Genomic DNA, 17,559 nt, shown 5'->3' with positions numbered 1-17,559 from the left:
TCAGAGGAGGAACTTTGGATTTGACCTTGATAAATCTACAAATGGACAATACGGTTCACATCGTGTTCCTCTGAAAGGTGTATATGAATTGCAGCATGTTACAGTGAAAGTCAAACACAAACTACAATGAAGTGGTATGGAAACGATTCAACAACCACTATTTACTCTGGATGGGTATGTCATGCGACTAAATGCAAGTGCTACAAACCTTTTCTCTTGTTCTCCTCAAACTCGGACCGAGCCATATCAATATATCGTTGCACGAGCTTTTTCATCATCACCATCCGATATTCCTCTTTCGGTTCACCAGGTCCTCCTTCCCCAGGGCCATCATCGTGGTCCTGTTGAAGATGAATCATTGTATGTCACATTTTAATTTTATACTTGTTTGCATCATGAAACACGAGGACCCATGAAGAGGTGCGTTTGGCCCAGTGTGGTTATTGCATCTTAATCCCACCTTATTCAACCACAGGCAGAGATGCAGGAGTGGTGGAGTGGGAGGGTTGCAATTGTCACCCCTGACTTTTGCCAGGAGGGTCCGGGGTTGAGGGTGGGGAGCAGAGAGTGCCTTAGCACACGGATGCCTGAAAAAGTCCAATGACTGCTGAACTTGCAGTGTGCGAGAGGTTTCTAAAATGTATCGTATCCTTTGACTGCTCATAATTTGGTCCTCGCAAGTCTTTCGAAGCCTTTAGGAGGCAGACCTCATAATTTCCTCAAAAGGATTCATCGATTACAATTTGTGCTGTATTTCGTCGATTTTCACGAATGACTCTACCTGATAAACCGACAGCTGCTGCAGATTTACGTACAAAGTAGAATGCTCTGGGATAGTGATAGTGCTTTGCAGTGCACTATATCTCTATAGGATAGGGGAATCCTTTCAGCTGCTGTTGGGTTTTTTTTTCTACAATTTCTGCCGACAATTTTGAATGGTACCACGGAGTTTCTTCGACCTCTCGGAGTACTAAACGACCATTTAGGTTTGTTTTTTTTCTTCCTTTACTGCCAATTTCCATGCTGCATCTTGGAGCTGGCTGGGACTTTTGGAATTAAATTTTGCATCAACAATGGGAGTAGAAAGTATGTGAGGTTGACATTTTTTGGCCTTGACCTAATTTTAAGGTCATGAGCAAATTGTAGACATTTTAATTTTTTTTTCCATAACTTGACAAAGATTTGTCCGATTGGAATGAAATTGCCCTTTCTAGATAGCCCAGAGCAAGGCACATTTACAGTTAATTGACATCATACCCCTCTGAGTTAAAAGTAAAGATCAACTGGTGGTCTGAAAAAAAAAAGTTTTTTGTTCTTTTTTCCCATCGCTCAATTTTGACAATATAGAATCTCAAATACCACTTGGCCTTCCAAGATGTTCTTGCAACATAATAGTGTACCTGCACTGATGTTGTGCACGTGATTTTTGATTTACGTGCTTGACCTACTTTTTCGGATTGTGATCGAATTAACAAAAAACACGTTTTTGATCATAACTTGAATAATTTTCCTCTTATTTTCATGTTGAGTTTTGTGGGTAGATTGAAGATGGGAACACATTTTCTTCATTTACACTCTATCCCTAAATGTTGAAGGTCAAGGTCAATATGGTGGTCCCAAAAATATATGGCTATCATTGGATCATGGGTCAAGGGTAAGTCACGGGCGATTGCCAAGGGTAAGCCTCCCCCAGTCTCACCTTTCCAGCCATCCATTGGGACCATACTCTGTGCAGAGCGTTGGTGTTGCCTAAGGCCTAAGTCACATTTGCTCTACAGCGAGGATACGGCGGCCGTACGTCCTCTGAATTGACAGAAACGTGCGGCGGCCGCAGAGTTTCTGCGGTGGCCTCAGGGTGGCCCTACGCCGTTTGGCTATCTTTTACAGGCCGTAGGGGTCGCCGTGGAATTATAACGCGGAGTTATAAATTTTTTCATTTCTACGTTCGCCATAGCAATTCGACAAGCCGAAAAAAAAAACTGGTAAAAAAAATAAAATAAAAATGAACCCACTCGTTACCGTCCGTCTGGCCGCACGTTCGCCTTAGGGCCCCCCTGCGGTCGCCTTGCGGGCACCTTGAAGCTACCTTGCGTCTGCCTTGAAAATTATATGGCCGCTGCAGGGTCCCCTTAAGGTCACCGTGCGACATCAAATCAGAGACCGTACGGCAACCGCACGTTTTCGGTCTCCACAATTTATAAATACGCCGTGCGGCTCCCCGAAAAATAAAAACATATGTGACTGCTACATTGTGTGACCGTGGAAATACTGTGGCCGCCGTATAATTGCTAGTGGCCATAGATTTTGGAGACCCCATGGCCGCCGTGGCAAATGTGACTTAGGCCTAAGCAGTCTCCTTGGCTATTGGGCACAATTCTGGACGGGTCGCCACTCCGACACAGGAAATCAGCAAGCTGGCCCTCATTTTGCCGAAGGATGACAGGCAGAGTAAACCCCACCTGGTATTAATTCAACAGCCGAGAGGGATTTGAAATTATGATCCGAGGATCCAAACCCACCACCCTCACCATTAAGCCAACACCAGGCATGGTCTCACCTTTGGCGATTGCTTTGTGATTGCAGATATCTAGTTTGTGTTTCTTTCCCCTCCTCCCTTTTTGTTCGTTTCAACCCCTTGATGTTTATCCCACTGTCAATTCTACCTTGCTCTTCTGTGAAGTTTCTGCAGCTTATTTAACCCCAACCCCACTGTTTTTGACCTCAGGAGATGTCAAGCCACTGAAGGACGATTTTTGTAGCATTACTAGTGATCCCTCCCTTCTGTAATGTGCATTTGTGTGACGTTTATAAAGTATGTACTCCTTAAAGAAAAAAAAATCAGTGAAATTGGCAAAATGAATGTCAGATGTTGTTAATGTATCTTAATTTGTCTGAAAAAAATGTAATTAATCATTGGACAGGTGCTCATACCCAGTGAGCAGATAATAAGCATGGAAACGGAACCTAAAATTATGTGTATTATACTGTAAGCAATCTATTATTTAATAAACTGCTTCTTGAATGTGAGTCACATGGGGGAAAAGTGAGTGAATAGCTCGGAAAGGCCGAATACTTTGGCCTATCTGGTTAGAGAATATAAATAACTAGCTGGGAGGCGACGATGGTTCGTGGGCATGATTGAACAATGCCACGAATGGTACAATTGAGTTTGAGGAAGCCCTACCGTAAAAACCTATTTCTTCCATCAAAATTGACCAAATCAAATCGGATTTTTTATATGTTGTACTTATGGACATTAAGCACAGCTTCTAGGAAATGAAATTGCGAGAAAAAAATTCAAGTGGGCGTGGCTCCGCCCACAAGGGGCGTGGGAAGCCCCTCATACAAAAAGACACAACTAGACTATGATATCAAGCTTGAGTCCAAGTTTCATCAAGATCGCATCAAACGTCACGGAGCTATGCTCTGGAGAGAGTCACAAACAGACAGACAGACACACAGACAACGAAAATAGTGGTCACTGCTGGCACCCGCGAACCAAAACTTGCGAGGTTTTTTTTTTTTTGTGGCTTCAAAAATGCATGGACAGATGAGGAAAAGAGCATTGGGTGTGCATTCATCAAAATATAATTATCAAGCAAGAAGTGAGAATGAATTTCAATTCCATGTTCATCTTTTTATGAAATCTGATTTGAGCTTCAATTCCTCACCATGTGCATGCTGTGCATTTATAAAGGCCTTGAAATAATGTGTGTGCTTGCCTTTACATTGTGAATGCACTATGCACCATTTGATTCTCACTCGAGCTATTTTTAATTTTATTTCTTCATATGCAGTCTGTGGCTGCTTGGCTGCATCATTTTCTGGGGGCATGGCTATGCCGCTGAAGCAATACCCCCGTTACCAGCATGCTGGTACTCATTTTGCTGACTTCAGAAGGATGATAGGCTGACTTGAGGTATATAATACTGTTACGTTTGAGGGGGGGGGGGTATGCATTCAAAGGGTAATTAGGATGTTTAATTAGGTATGCCATGCTGTTCGAGTTTACGAGGATCTCAATGTAATAAGTAGCAATTCAGTGGTGATAAGTTGTCTAGTAAATGTTCATTTCTTCAAGGGGGGAAATGATAATTGTCACGTAATTAGATAGGGACACGGGATAGGGTAAGTGTGTCTGCGTAAACCCCTTTTTGGTATTCTCCGGAGACTGGCCGTGACGTCACAGGACAGTGCTGCGGATAGCTCCGCCCCGTGATCACGATTGGCAGAAGGCGACGGCGGTGGGCCAATAAAACGGCTCGATTGGAAGTGACGAGGACGGGAGGATAAAAAGGTTCTGTTCGGGGTCGAAAAGGAAGAAGAAGAAGATTACAACCAAAAGATCGTGCTTTTTTGGTGGGGAGGCTGTTGCGTGGGGAGCATCCTTGTTGTTGTGCTGATTCGATCGTGTTCTTGATCGTGTCTTTGAGCCTTGCTGAGCCTCGTGCCTCACCTTGGTTGGCTCTAGGGTTCTGCTGACTCGGAGTACGGGGTCGAACGCCGGGCGGACCTGCCTCCCTCTCCTGCTCGCAACTTGGCGCCAGAACTGGTTCCCTGGCGGCTGTGAGCGGACTTGGGCCAAGACCAGGAGGTCGACAGCACCACGGTTTCTCCTGCCCCCCTGACGAGAGCAAGGCCAGCTCGTCCGACGCCGATCCAGGGACAGTTGCGTCCACACCACGGTCCAGCCTGACCACCAGAAATAGCTACGTTGTGTGTGTGTGTGTGTGTGTGTGTGTGTGTGTGTGTGTGTGTGTGTGTGTGTGTGTGTGTGTGTGTGTGTGTGTGTGTGTGTGTGTGTGTGTGTGTGTGTGTGTGTGTGTGTGTGCGCGCGCTTTGCGCCTTAGAAGGTTTGAGATCTCCATATTCATTGGAATTGTCTGTGTTTTTCCCCACGCCCGATCCCACACCATCCCGTCGAATCACCCCAGATCCCTCTTCTTGCCGAGTCTTGTTATTTCTGGTAATAATAAAAACGAATAAACATCATCAACTCAGTGAAAAGTGACTCGTGCCACCTTCCTCGTCCCGTTTGCGGTAGAGCGATTAGAACCGCCATGTTTGGGTTATAAATAAACAAACCGCCTCCATCGTTTCGGCTCATTCTACGTTGGCGGGACTGTTCAAGTCCCGTGGACGTCACATTGGTGTCAGGGTGTTGGATGTTCGAACCCCTCTAAATTATATACCAGGATTAAAATCTCGCCACGAATTGGAATATAAAATTACTACAGAAAAGCGCGCGAGCGCGGGAAAATTTTGGCGGGATTTTTCAAATTTAAATTAATTGGCGGCAAACGGGACTTCTGCACCATGGCGGATGTGCAGATGTTTGAGGAGGAAGGCCACATGTCTGGCAGCGAGTCGGGGGAAGAAGGGAGAGACGGGGGTAGGGTTGGAACCTCCCCCATTCCGAGCGTGGACCGTGCTTCATCGCCCGTAACGGAGCCGGCAGCGCCGGAAACCGACACGATGACGATCTGGACAATGTTGGAACGTTTAATGAGTGCAATTACAGCACAGGGGGCAAAAATGACGGCACAGGGGGCACAAATGGCAGAAATGACAGATCAATTGGGGGTAATGGGGGTACAGTTGGGTGCACAGATTGATTTAATGAGGGATGAATTTGGGGAAAAGATGGAGAAAATGAAAACTGAGATGCAGGAGTGTGTGGATGTTAAATTGGGGGAAATACAAAGTAAATTCGAGGATAGATTGGAGGAAACAAAGGTAGAAATTACATTGGAGGGGGAAAATATACGGAAAAAAATTGGTAGATAAAATTGATGCAACGAACATTCGGGTTGATAAAGTGGATGAAAGCCTGGAACGTCATCGTGCCTGTGTGGATGCTCGTATGCAGCTGCAAGTTGAAGAGTGGGGAGAGCTGAGGAAGCAAGGGATGAATTTGGCGGAGGAGGTAAAAGGATTGGAGGCTCGTTTGGACGAACAAGATAAAATTATGAGCCAAGATGAAGTCTTGGATAAAGGCCTGGTTGAGCCGTCTTTTGTAAGTAGAGTGTCCGGGTTGGTTGAGGAGCAGCTACAAACTCGCGACGGAGCCTTGGAGGAGGTTGTGCGGGCCCAGAAGATCCTGCGGGAAGAGGTGAATCGGTCCATTCAACGTTTGGAAGAGGAGGCAAAATTGACCCATGAGACCCTCACCACAAAACATTTTTGGCCACAGTGGGCTCCGAAATTGGATACGCAGCCACAAGGGTGTTTGATCCCTGGGCTGGATTCGGACAAGGGAGAAACTGAGAAGCGGGCCACCGTAAAAGTGATCCCCCTGGTAAATTTTGACGGGTCAGGGAGCGTTGTAGCTTTTCTGACGCAATTTGAGTGCATTTCCCGACTAAACGGGTGGAATGAGCGGGAACGTACAGGGAATTTGGTGGCAACGTTGCGGGGACCAGCCGCAGATATGTTAAACGTGATCGCGGAGGGGATGTTGACCAGCTCCCACATTTGTGAGGCGTTGAGCCGTCGGTTTGGGTTTGCAGCGAACTGTGATCTGGTGCGGGCCCAGCTCCAGCACCGCAGATTAAAGCCGGGTGAGACAGTGCAGGAGCTGGCACAGGACATTTACCAATCAGTCAGGATCGTGTATCGGGACCTTACAGTGGAGGCGTGGGACAGACTGGCACTAGAGAAATTTTTAGCTGCTCTTCCTGACCCTGAGGTCCGAGCGCTAGTGGAGCTACAGGATCCACCCACCGTGCACCGAGCGGCCGAGTGCGCTGCCAGGCTGGCCTCGTGGAGTCGGCCAGGTCGGGTGCCCGAGAGGCCATCGGTGACGATCCGACAGGCAGAGATTCAGGATCAGGGAGGGGGGCTGGGAGAAATTGGCATTACCCAAATGCTTCAGAGGATGAATCCTCCTGCTGAACCGCCAGGTCTATCCGAGATGCCCTTTTATAGGTCAGGTCCGGAAATCACTGTCGGGGGTCGGGGAGACTAGATTGGGCTGAGCATATACGGCCATGCTCGGCTGCTGAGATTGTGGCGAAGTGCCCTCCTTTGGTGAAAAAAAAAATGAATTGTGGGAAAATTGGCATGGGTTTGTAAGTTCTGCTGGGTTTTAGAGTGACAATCGGGACAGTGGGTAATTGGAAACAAAGCGGGCACGAGTGGCTGTCCAATGGCTGGTGCGTGGATCGGGTGAGAAGTGCTGTGTGAGTTGTTTTAAGTGAAGAAGTGAAATGTATGGTGCACACATTGTTTTTTTTTTATTGGACATGGTGTGGTAACAGGGAAGGTCATGGTCGGTGAAGTGTTAGAAATGCAGGTGTCACATGTAAGGCCGATGGGGTGGGGGAGTCATGTGGGTTTTGTGGGTGGGGATGATGTGCTTGTCCACAGGGATTGCTGAAGCTCATGGTGAGCGTGAATTGCGACCCCCTTCAAGGAGATTCACCACCTGGTGGCTAATGGTGACAGTGTCTGGAGGGAACTGGGAGAGGGTCTGGTTGGGCGACCAAGGCGGGTAGGACCTTGGCGACCCAGGAAGGCCAGAGGAGCCAGTGAGACCCCTTCCAGAGTGTTGTACGGGATTAGAGCTGATGGCTACCAGGGGGAGGGAATCAAAGGGAGCGGGGTGGAGAAACGTCTGGGTTGGACTAAAGCTTACCTGTGGGCATGGTTGCACCTGAGATGCCCCCATCATCTTGTGGTAACCCACCCCACGGCCACTACGGGATTCAGCCTGCATGATTAAAATGAGGACCATGACCTAGAAATGTGATGATGACCATGGTGTGAGTGTTGTGAAGATGTGTGAGTCCCACTCGATCCCGCACAACCTGACATGTGCAGCAAGGGCATGATGTCCGCATAATTTTGGGCAAACAAATTTGAAAAATGGCTCCCCAGGTAACGCTGGGTCTATTAGCATGCACTGGGGGAGGCGGTCAAGTGTAAATATCCTGTGAATAGTGTCGTTAAGGCTTAGAGTAGGAATGTAAAGTATAAGTGTTGTGTTTTTGTGGAACCTTTTGTTTCCCCTCCCCAGATCACTGGAAGAGTGCTGGGCAAGAGCGATGATCCAGAAGATGGAGTGCAACTTCGCTCAGTGCTCTCATGTGATAAAATAAAAAAATAAAAAATAAAAAAATGAATGATTGTTTAGGCGAGGATAAGGCCATAAGGGGGTAGTACATTAAGCAGGATAGGTAAGTTCGCTGTGACTCGCTGCCCATTGCCCCTCCTACTTTATTTCGTTAGGTTAATTAGGTGTGAGTCAGTAAGTGTTAAGGCTGGTACGGTAGCGCCTGTGATATACCTTGCAGGAGCTGCGGTACCAGAGGAGGGGGCAGTGTTACGTTTGAGGGGGGGTATGCATTCAAAGGGTAATTAGGATGTTTAATTAGGTATGCCATGCTGTTCGAGTTTACCAGGATCTCGATGTAATAAGTAGCAATTCAGTGGTGATAAGTTGTCTAGTAAATGTTCATTTCTTCAAGGGGGGAAATGATAATTGTCACGTAATTAGATAGGGACACGGGATAGGGTAAGTGTATCTGCGTAAACCCCTTTTTGGTATTCTCTGAAGACTGGCCGTGATGTCACAGGACAGTGCAGCGGATGGCTCCGCCCCGTGATCACGATTGGCAGAAGACGACGGCGGTGGGCCAATAAAACGGCTCGATTGGAAGTGACGAGGACGGGAGGATAAAAAGGTTCTGTTCAGGGTCGAAAAGGAAGAGGAAGAAGATTACAACCAAAAGATCGTGTTTTTTTGGTGGGGAGGCTGTTGCGCGGGGAGCATCCTTGTTGTTGTGCTGATTCGATTGTGTTCTTGATCGTGTCTTGGAGCCTTGCTGAGCCTCGTGCCTCACCTTGGTTGGCTCTGGGGTTCTGCTGACTCAGAGTACGGGGTCGAACGCCGGGCGGACCTGCCTCCCTCTCCTGCTCGCAACTTGGCGCCAGAACTGGTTCCCTGGCGGCTGTGAGCGGACTTGGGCCAAGACCAGGAGGTCGCCAGCACCACGGTTTATCCTGCCCCCCTGACGAGAGCAAGGCCAGCTCGTCCAACGCCGATCCAGGGACAGTTGCGTCCACACCACGGTCCAGCCTGACCACCAGAAATAGCTACGGTGTGTGTGTGTGTGTGTGTGTGTGTGTGTGTGTGTGTGTGTGTGTGTGTGTGTGTGTGTGTGTGTGTGTGTGTGTGTGTGTGTGTGTGCTTTGCGCCTTAGAAGGTTTGAGATCTCTATATTCATTGGAATTGTCTGTGTTTTTCCCCACGCCCGATCCCACACCATCCCGTCGAATCGCCCCGGATCCCTCTTCTTGCCGAGTCTTGTTATTTCTGGTAATAATAAAAACGAATAAACATCATCAACTCAGTGAAAAGTGACTCGTGCCACCTTCCTCGTCCCGTTTGCGGTAGAGCGATTAGAACCGCCATGTTTGGGTTATAAATAAACAAACCGCCTCCATCGTTTCGGCTCATTCTCCGTTGGCGGGACTGTTCAAGTCCCGTGGACGTCACAATACAATGAAAAGAATGCACTTTGAAGTCCAGAAGATATTGTTAACCATCTATTATTTGTTATATCAGAAACATATCTATCATGTAATGTTTTCTTTTGCATGTATTTATTTTTCAATTGTCCACCTGTTTTTTAAAGTCAGTGCAGTTATTACTGGTTCAATGTGATAATACAATTTCGTGCTTGGAGCAGAGGAAGGTATCAGAGAAAAACTTACAACTATATGGCTGAGAGTTGGTATGGAAGACATCGAACCCTCGTTTTTGCTGCCCCGTTGGCAACATTTCCTATGGTTGCAGACAGACAGACCAAATCTATGTTAAGAAGATGAAATCCTGTATTAAAAATCACGAAGATTTTTGTCAAGATTAAAGACAATAACAGATACAAACAATATCTATGAAGATATGTATCAAGAACTGCTGGTGCTTCATGCAGGTTTTTAGCCTTTCAGTAGGGCAATCCCAGCTCCTCTATATACAAGCCCTCTTCGATACAGTACAAGCTTTTAATGTTTATAAAAAATATATATATTCTCACAGTGGGAGACATTGAAGTTCTCGTCTTCAAAACTCTTCCATCAAACCATCACCACAGTCTCGTATCTAATCGACCTCAATGCAAATTGTTCAAGAAGGCAAAACACCTTTTTGGATACATAACCGAGGCTCATGGAAGGGCGAGAACACTGAACAGTTAAGGATGCAACAGAACAAAAGAAATAGTTGAGAGAGGGGGAAACACGATTATCAGAGTTGAAGGACAAAATAGAAGGAGACTTGGGCAACCAGTGAGTGTGGGGAGGAATGAGGGGTCAGAGAGGATGCAGGGGGTGGACATGATGGATACAGAATGAAACGCTCAGGAAAGAAAAACTGGAAATTTGGAATTGGGTGTGTTTCGGGGAGGGTGTTGACAGGGGAAGAAAAGATCATGGTTTTGGAATGTGGATGATCTGAGATGATGGTGAATAGCTGACATGAAGACTTGGAATACATTAGCATTAGCTTGAACCTTGAAAAAAATAGTAGAATGATGAAATTTTCAGGAGAGCTCCAGAAAATCATGTTCATGTCCATTGTGCAAAGTTACGCAGGTTAAACCCCTTGGCGTTTTCAGAATTCAAGATGGCCACCATCACAAATTGCAGAAAACAAAAACACAAATTGTCATACGTCCTCAACCTGAGGCATTAAAACAATGATGTTGGTGTATGCATCCATGTTTTAAAGTATGCTAAATCCAATGGAGCCATAAAATATTAATTCTGAGTTCAACTAATTTGCATAAATCCAAAATATCCACCGACAAAGCCAATAATCGGGTCTGAAAACATAAAATTTGCATTACTATACATCATTTACACCTATATGCCTGGTGATGGCTCAATGGTTGGGGTGGTGGGCATGGGATCTGAGGATCCTGAGTTCAAATCCCATTCGGCTGTTGAATACCAGGTGGCGTTGACTGCCTGCCATCCTTCCGAGGTCAGGAAAATGAGTGCCAGCTTGCTGGTATCCTGTGTTGGAGTGGAAACCCATCCACAATTGTGCCCAATAGCCAAGGAGACTGCTTAGGCAGCACCAACGCTTTGCACAGAGTATGGTCCCAATGGATGGATGGATGGATGGTTTTACACCTATTGTCAACATACATGCACTTCTACCACTAAGGCAGCACATGTACACAAAAATGGCTGCCTCCACAAAACAGGTAAAATTTTCTGGTGATTATTTGAGCCAATGTATGATAGTATTTTACACCAGCTATGTGGACATTGTGTCAATGTTGGGCCAATAAATTATTTTAAACTTTAGTTTCCTTATGTACTGACCTCATTAATAATACAGTAATAAGAATAATTAATAATACACCCAACCAACTCCCTCACTCGCTCGCACACTCGCTTTTTACTGTGACAAATTTTGTTTAAGTGGCTTCGCCGTTGTGGCCTATGCAGAGTCACGTGACACCACATCGTGACCAGACCAATCCAGTGAGGGGAGGATGACGTTGTGATGCACTCGGGGTGCTGGGAGTGGAGGAAGAAGATCTACTTTGGTAGTTTTGGTTGTTATCAGGCAGTATGAGGTAATCCGACATTCAGAGTGGAATCCAAGATTCACTGGAATCCGAGGTGCCAAGAGCACAGAGAAAAAGTCTGAGGGAAATCGAATGGGAGCCAAGGATATAAATGTTAATTTAAGGGGAGCTGATGTGTATAAAATGCCATGCAATAATGCTTGCCAATCTCCACAGGTTTTCACATAATAGCAGAATCATAGTATGATGGCAGAGTTGTGTAGTATCCCTACATGCGGTGAACAGATCACATCTGATTGTGCAGAGGTTCACGAAAAGGGCTTCGAGGGACTCACCCGAGCCAGCATCATGAGAGAAGATGGATTTCAGTCCATATTGGAGAGCAAGATGTCGCATTTCTCCTAATCCATGGCAAATGCCGTAGAGAGTACATTCGAGCGCACGGCATTAACTCTTACAAAAGGCAACGAGAAGAAGAGATGCCCTCCGATAGTGGTGCCTCATCTTCCAAATTGCATTCAAGAGCCCCAGATTTTAATATCAAAGAAGATTGTCTGTATTGTACCAAGAAACTAATGGACAACAATGTCGAGTCAAAAATATCCCATTGACGCTATGACGAAGGCCTCTCTTCAAAGCATAATTGAGAATGCTGTGATGAGTGGGAGATGCTCTCAAACTTCACATCTCAACTGAGTTTGATCTTGTTGCTCCTGAGGTCAAGTACCACCATGACTGTCAGGTCTTCTTTTATGCTGGCAAACCATGTGATGTGATGGCAAGCGACAGGGCTGACCTGTCGATGCCACAAAACACGAGGCATTCAAGAAGTTATGCAAAAACATATGTGATAATGAAGAATTCCAGTATTTGCTTCCAGAACTTGTATTTTTGTTGTGTGGAGCAGAGGGGTACAACCCCAAGAGACAAGGCCAGAAATTGGAGGAATGGTTTGGGAAGGATCTTGTACGTACCCATGAGATTGGAAAGCCGACCATATATACTTTCTTAGATGATAGCAACCGCATCCTTTGAGATAATTATGAGTGAAGTACCATGACAAAAGACGCAATCATAGATATGGCAGCTGTACTCAAACAAGATGATATCAGGTCTATAGTGTATGCCAAATCCAAATCTCCTGCAATGATGAAATTGCAGGACAATCATAAAATGGTACCTGACTCTTTGAATGGACTACCGAGTGGCATAATAAAATCAAAATCAGATAAGGTCGTGGTTTGTGAATGCCGCCATACTGCAATCGCACACAGCATCATACCTTCCTGTCGACCTCGATCTTTTGTATCGCCCACACTTTTAGCAATATCTGTCAACATCAATCTAAGAATGAATATTTTATGAGTCCATTGGATTCGGCATACTCCAAAATCATTGTTCCAAGGCCTGTGGTTGAGCAGTTATTACAAGTTTGGCATTTTCCCATTCATCGTGAATTGTGATGGCAGCCATCTTGAATTTTGGAAATGCCACAGGGTGGAACATGTGGAATTTTGCATGGGGGGCATGGATATGATTTTCTGGAACTCCTGAAAAATTCAGCTTTCTACTATTTTTTTTTTCAAGGTGATTGTTAAATTTTGTCTAATGCACCTCTAGCCTATTAGAGGAAAGTACGTCAGGTCAGGTCAGGTATGGGAGCATGCGTCGGAGCAACGCGTCGCTGTGTGCACTCTCTCCAGGGGCCTCCGTATGGCTATCTCCCAGGCAGATGCCTGGCCCATCCCCATTTCCTTGAGACAGGGGAAGAATGAGATTGAAGAGAATGTGGAAGTTGGTTCCATAGGTGGGGAAAAAAAAGAGGAACAAATGAGTGGAGGTAAGCAGTGACTGGATTTTTGTAGTTTTACCAGAAGGGGGTTGATGGTGGACCGTGCACCCTGCAGAAACCTGTGGGGGTGGGGGTTGGGGGGAAACCACGGATAGAACAGAGGGTGCAAAACCAGAAAGGAGGCAATAGAAGACAAGGAGACCACCAACATGTCTGCGATAGCGAAGTGATAGACCCATAGATTCAGCTTCATCGTGGTAGATTCCCATAATCACTGAAATGCCTTGGTTTCCATGGCGTCAAGCTGAGCAAGACGTGAGGCAGGGGAGTCAGCCCAGAGGGGAGAGCAGGACTCCTTCAAGCTGCAGATGAAGGCCTTGTTGATGGAAAGGAGTTCAGGTGTGCCAAGGAAGGACTTTGTACGATGCAGAATGCCCAGTTGGGCAGTCGGTGACTGGCAATGGAGGTCAACCTTTAAATGTGGCTTACCCAAGAAATATGCACATTTATTTGAAATGTGAGAAACATTTGCATATTTATTAATTATCCTGATCACATTGAAGAACCATTTATCTTCCCAGTAAATGGCACTAATAAAGAAACTTTAACAGAACAAAGGAAGAAATGTTAACAAAGATAGAGCAGATGGTTTGATGGCAGTAAATTATAAGTGAAGGGCAGAAACAATCATGATTATTTCAATAATGCTTTGAAATCCTAATGTTTAAAAATTCAGAAGCAATGGTTTTACAATGTGCTCACTTGAAAATCTTCACTAGAGACTTTGGACTGGGGATGATATTGAAAGGCACAGGTAGAGTAAGACCCTCACGGAAGTAGGACAGGTAAAGGCGTGACCTTGCAAACTTCCACTCAACATCAGCATCTCCCTGGTGGGACAGATGTGACAACAAAGAAAAAATCAATTTGTGATGACATGTTAACATGAATTGCTAAATCTGTGAACAAAGACCCACATGTTTGATCCAGAATAAATCTTAATTCAGAATCATTCACATTATCTGTGCATGTGTGTGTGCATGCGTGCGTGCGTGTCAGTGTCGGTGTGTCTCCTCAATAACTCCAAAACCATGAAACCTAGCAGCCTGAAACTTCACATGCATACTCAGAAAACTCCAAGGAAGTGCGTGACTTAATATTGGGTGTTTGGGTTAATTAAACACCCCTTTTGAAGATAATTAACAGCCTTCATTTTTTTATATCTGTTATCAGGCGCATCCTCGGTCACTGCTCTCTATGGGGTCTTAAGACGTATCCTTGGTAACCTGGCTGGGATTTGAAGCCACCATGTTTTTGTCACCTGTTCAACCATGCCTTGACTTGGAACAGGCCGCAACGATTTCTTATTAATAGTTTTTTTTCTTCACTTTCCTCACTCATATTATCGAATGCCTGTTCGTCATAGTTTCAAATCGCTGTATATATCGCTTTTGTAAGTATTTAATTTTCAAGTTCGGAGCTTGGAGTGATTTCATTCATTATATGATGAAATTTTTCACGATCGACTCTCACAGATTAATTAAAATATATCATGAAAATATTATTTCGGTTTTGAGGATCGGATATCGTCCGAACAAAATTAGCGTCAAAATCTGGAGTGAAATCTAATAATTTAAAGAAATAACGAGTCTTATAACTAAGCCGATGTACCTATTTACTTTAAGCAAGCAAGACTATGTTCCCTTCTTCTCCATACATACACAAGAAAATGTGAAATTTCCAAAGCATTAAACTTATCTTTTTCTACTGTTGGGAGAATTACATTGAGTGAACAAAAAATTTAGGAATGTGCCAAAATTAACCAGCTTCATTGAACCGCATGATTTAATGCATTCACTGCTTGACCTCCTCACCACCTGTCCCCCAGAGGGACAGCTTATCCATAGTACCTGCCAGATCTGTGTCTATATTTTTGGAGATTTCAGGAGGTGTTCTTCAGGTAATCAAAGCAAATCTGGTGAAAAACAGACGTTTTAAAATAAAATTATAACGTTTGCGGGGACCAGGAACCAATGTACCACGTGACGCGTGCACAGACAACAAGCAGGCAACATGGCGGATTATCTGCAATTAAAAACTTTGCGATGTCACCAGGGTTGTTTGACATGAAACAGCAACTCTTTTGTGGATAAAGTCATTATTTGAATGAATTAATTTTATTTCTTTAACTGCTGTGGGCGCGGTGAACACCGGCTTTAAAGTTAAAGGTATCCTATATTGCATGCAGCCACAGCCTGACCAGCCATTCCTTATCAACCATGAAATTGGAGTGCTAGCTGGAGTACTTAAGCCATTTGCTGAGTGCACTACAATCGATAGCGGTACCATACTCCGTAATTCTGAGCAAATCGTTCACTCACTGCAGACGCTTTTGCCGCGCCCCGTCATCCCGAGCGAGGGGTTCGTGCCCCGTCATCCCGAGCGAGTGGTTCGCGCCCCCGTCATCCCGAGCGAGTGGTTCGCGCCCCCGTCATCCCGAGCGAGTGGTTCGCGCCCCCGTCATCCCGAGCGAGTGGTTCGCGCCCCGTCATCCCGAGCGAGTGGTTCGCGCCCCGTCATCCCGAGCGAGTGGTTCGCGCCCCGTCATCCCGAGCGAGTGGTTCGCGCCCCGTCATCCCGAGCGAGTGGTTCGCGCCCCGTCATCCCGAGCGAGTGGTTCGCGCCCCGTCATCCCGAGCGAGTGGTTCGCGCCCCGTCATCCCGAGCGAGTGGTTCGCGCCCCGTCATCCCGAGCGAGTGGTTCGCGCCCCGTCATCCCGAGCGAGTGGTTCGCGCCCCGTCATCCCGAGCGAGTGGTTCGCGCCCCGTCATCCCGAGCGAGTGGTTCGCGCCCCGTCATCCCGAGCGAGTGGTTCGCGCCCCGTCATCCCGAGCGAGTGGTTCGCGCCCGTCATCCCGAGCGAGTGGTTCGCGCCCCGTCATCCCGAGCGAGTGGTTCGCGCCCCGTCATCCCGAGCGAGTGGTTCGCGCCCCGTCATCCCGAGCGAGTGGTTCGCGCCCCGTCATCCCGAGCGAGTGGTTCGCGCCCCGTCATCCCGAGCGAGTGGTTCGCGCCCCGTCATCCCGAGCGAGTGGTTCGCGCCCCGTCATCCCGAGCGAGTGGTTCGCGCCCCGTCATCCCGAGCGAGTGGTTCGCGCCCCGTCATCCCGAGCGAGTGGTTCGCGCCCCGTCATCCCGAGCGAGTGGTTCGCGCCCCGTCATCCCGAGCGAGTGGTTCGCGCCCCGTCATCCCGAGCGAGTTGTTCGCGCCCCGTCATCCCGAGCGAGTGGTTCGCGCCCCGTCATCCCGAGCGAGTGGTTCGCGCCCCGTCATCCCGAACGAGTGGTTCGCGCCCCGTCATCCCGAGCGAGTGGTTCGCGCCCCGTCATCCCGAGCGAGTGGTTCGCGCCCCCATCGTCCCGAGCGAGTGGTTCGCGCCCCCATCGTCCCGAGCGAGTGGTTCGCGCCCCCATCGTCCCGAGCGAGTGGTTCGTGCCCCCATCGTCCCGAGCGAGTGGTTCGTGCCCCCTCATCCCGAGCGAGTGGTTCGTGCCCCGTCATCCCGAGCGAGTGGTTCGTGCCCCGTCATCCCGAGCGAGTGGTTCCTTCCCCGTCATCCCGAGCGAGTGGTTCCTTCCCCGTCATCCCGAGCGAGTGGTTCCTTCCCCGTCATCCCGAGCGAGTGGTTCCTTCCCCGTCATCCCGAGCGAGTGGTTCCTTCCCCGTCATCCCGAGCGAGTGGTTCCTTCCCCGTCATCCCGAGCGAGTGGTTCCTTCCCCGTCATCCCGAGCGAGTGGTTCGTGCTCTGTAATCCCGAGCTAATGGCTCGTTCCCCGTAATCCCGAGCGAGTGCTTCATGCCCCGTAATCCCGAGAGATTGGTTCTTGCCCTGTAATCCCGAGCGAGTGGTTCGTTCCCCGTCATCCCGAGCGAGTGGTTCGTGCCCCGTCATCCCGAGCGAGTGGTTCGTGCCCCGTCATCCCGAGCGAGTGGTTCGTGCCCCGTCATCCCGAGCGAGTTTCCGGACGTCTCTGGGTGGTCATTGCCTCCAGACAGCTTGGCTCCAGACATGACGGGGCAGTATTTATGTCTGGACGAGAGTTTGATTATGTGTTTGTGTCTGGGCGGCTTGTCTCCAGACAGCTTGGCTCCTGATGCATGCAGACGGTGTTTGTCTCCGAATGTGTCCATGCGTTATTTATGTCCGGATGGGAGTTTGAT

General features: G+C 47.5%; 1 protein-coding gene across 1 annotated transcript in view; it reads right to left on the bottom strand.

The window, feature by feature from the left end:
• The window catches only part of LOC147023374 (short transient receptor potential channel 2-like), a 92,224-nt gene that overhangs the window by 2,256 nt on the left and 72,409 nt on the right, over positions 1-17,559 (bottom strand). Inside the window, exons 11-13 of the mRNA XM_085888721.1 lie at positions 14,098-14,225; positions 9,718-9,787; positions 209-341 (exon numbers count right to left, since the gene is read on the bottom strand). Of these exons, the coding sequence (XP_085744847.1) occupies positions 209-341; positions 9,718-9,787; positions 14,098-14,225 (331 nt within the window). The remainder of the gene's footprint in view (positions 1-208; positions 342-9,717; positions 9,788-14,097; positions 14,226-17,559) is intronic.

This window comes from Eptatretus burgeri, chromosome 7, assembly GCF_056783735.1.
Source record: "Eptatretus burgeri isolate ZD-2024b chromosome 7, Ebu_testis_v1, whole genome shotgun sequence".
In the NCBI taxonomy this organism is placed as follows: domain Eukaryota; kingdom Metazoa; phylum Chordata; class Myxini; order Myxiniformes; family Myxinidae; genus Eptatretus; species Eptatretus burgeri.
The sequence above is the reverse complement of the archived record's forward strand: the minus strand, read 5'-3'. Positions and strand labels throughout refer to the sequence as shown.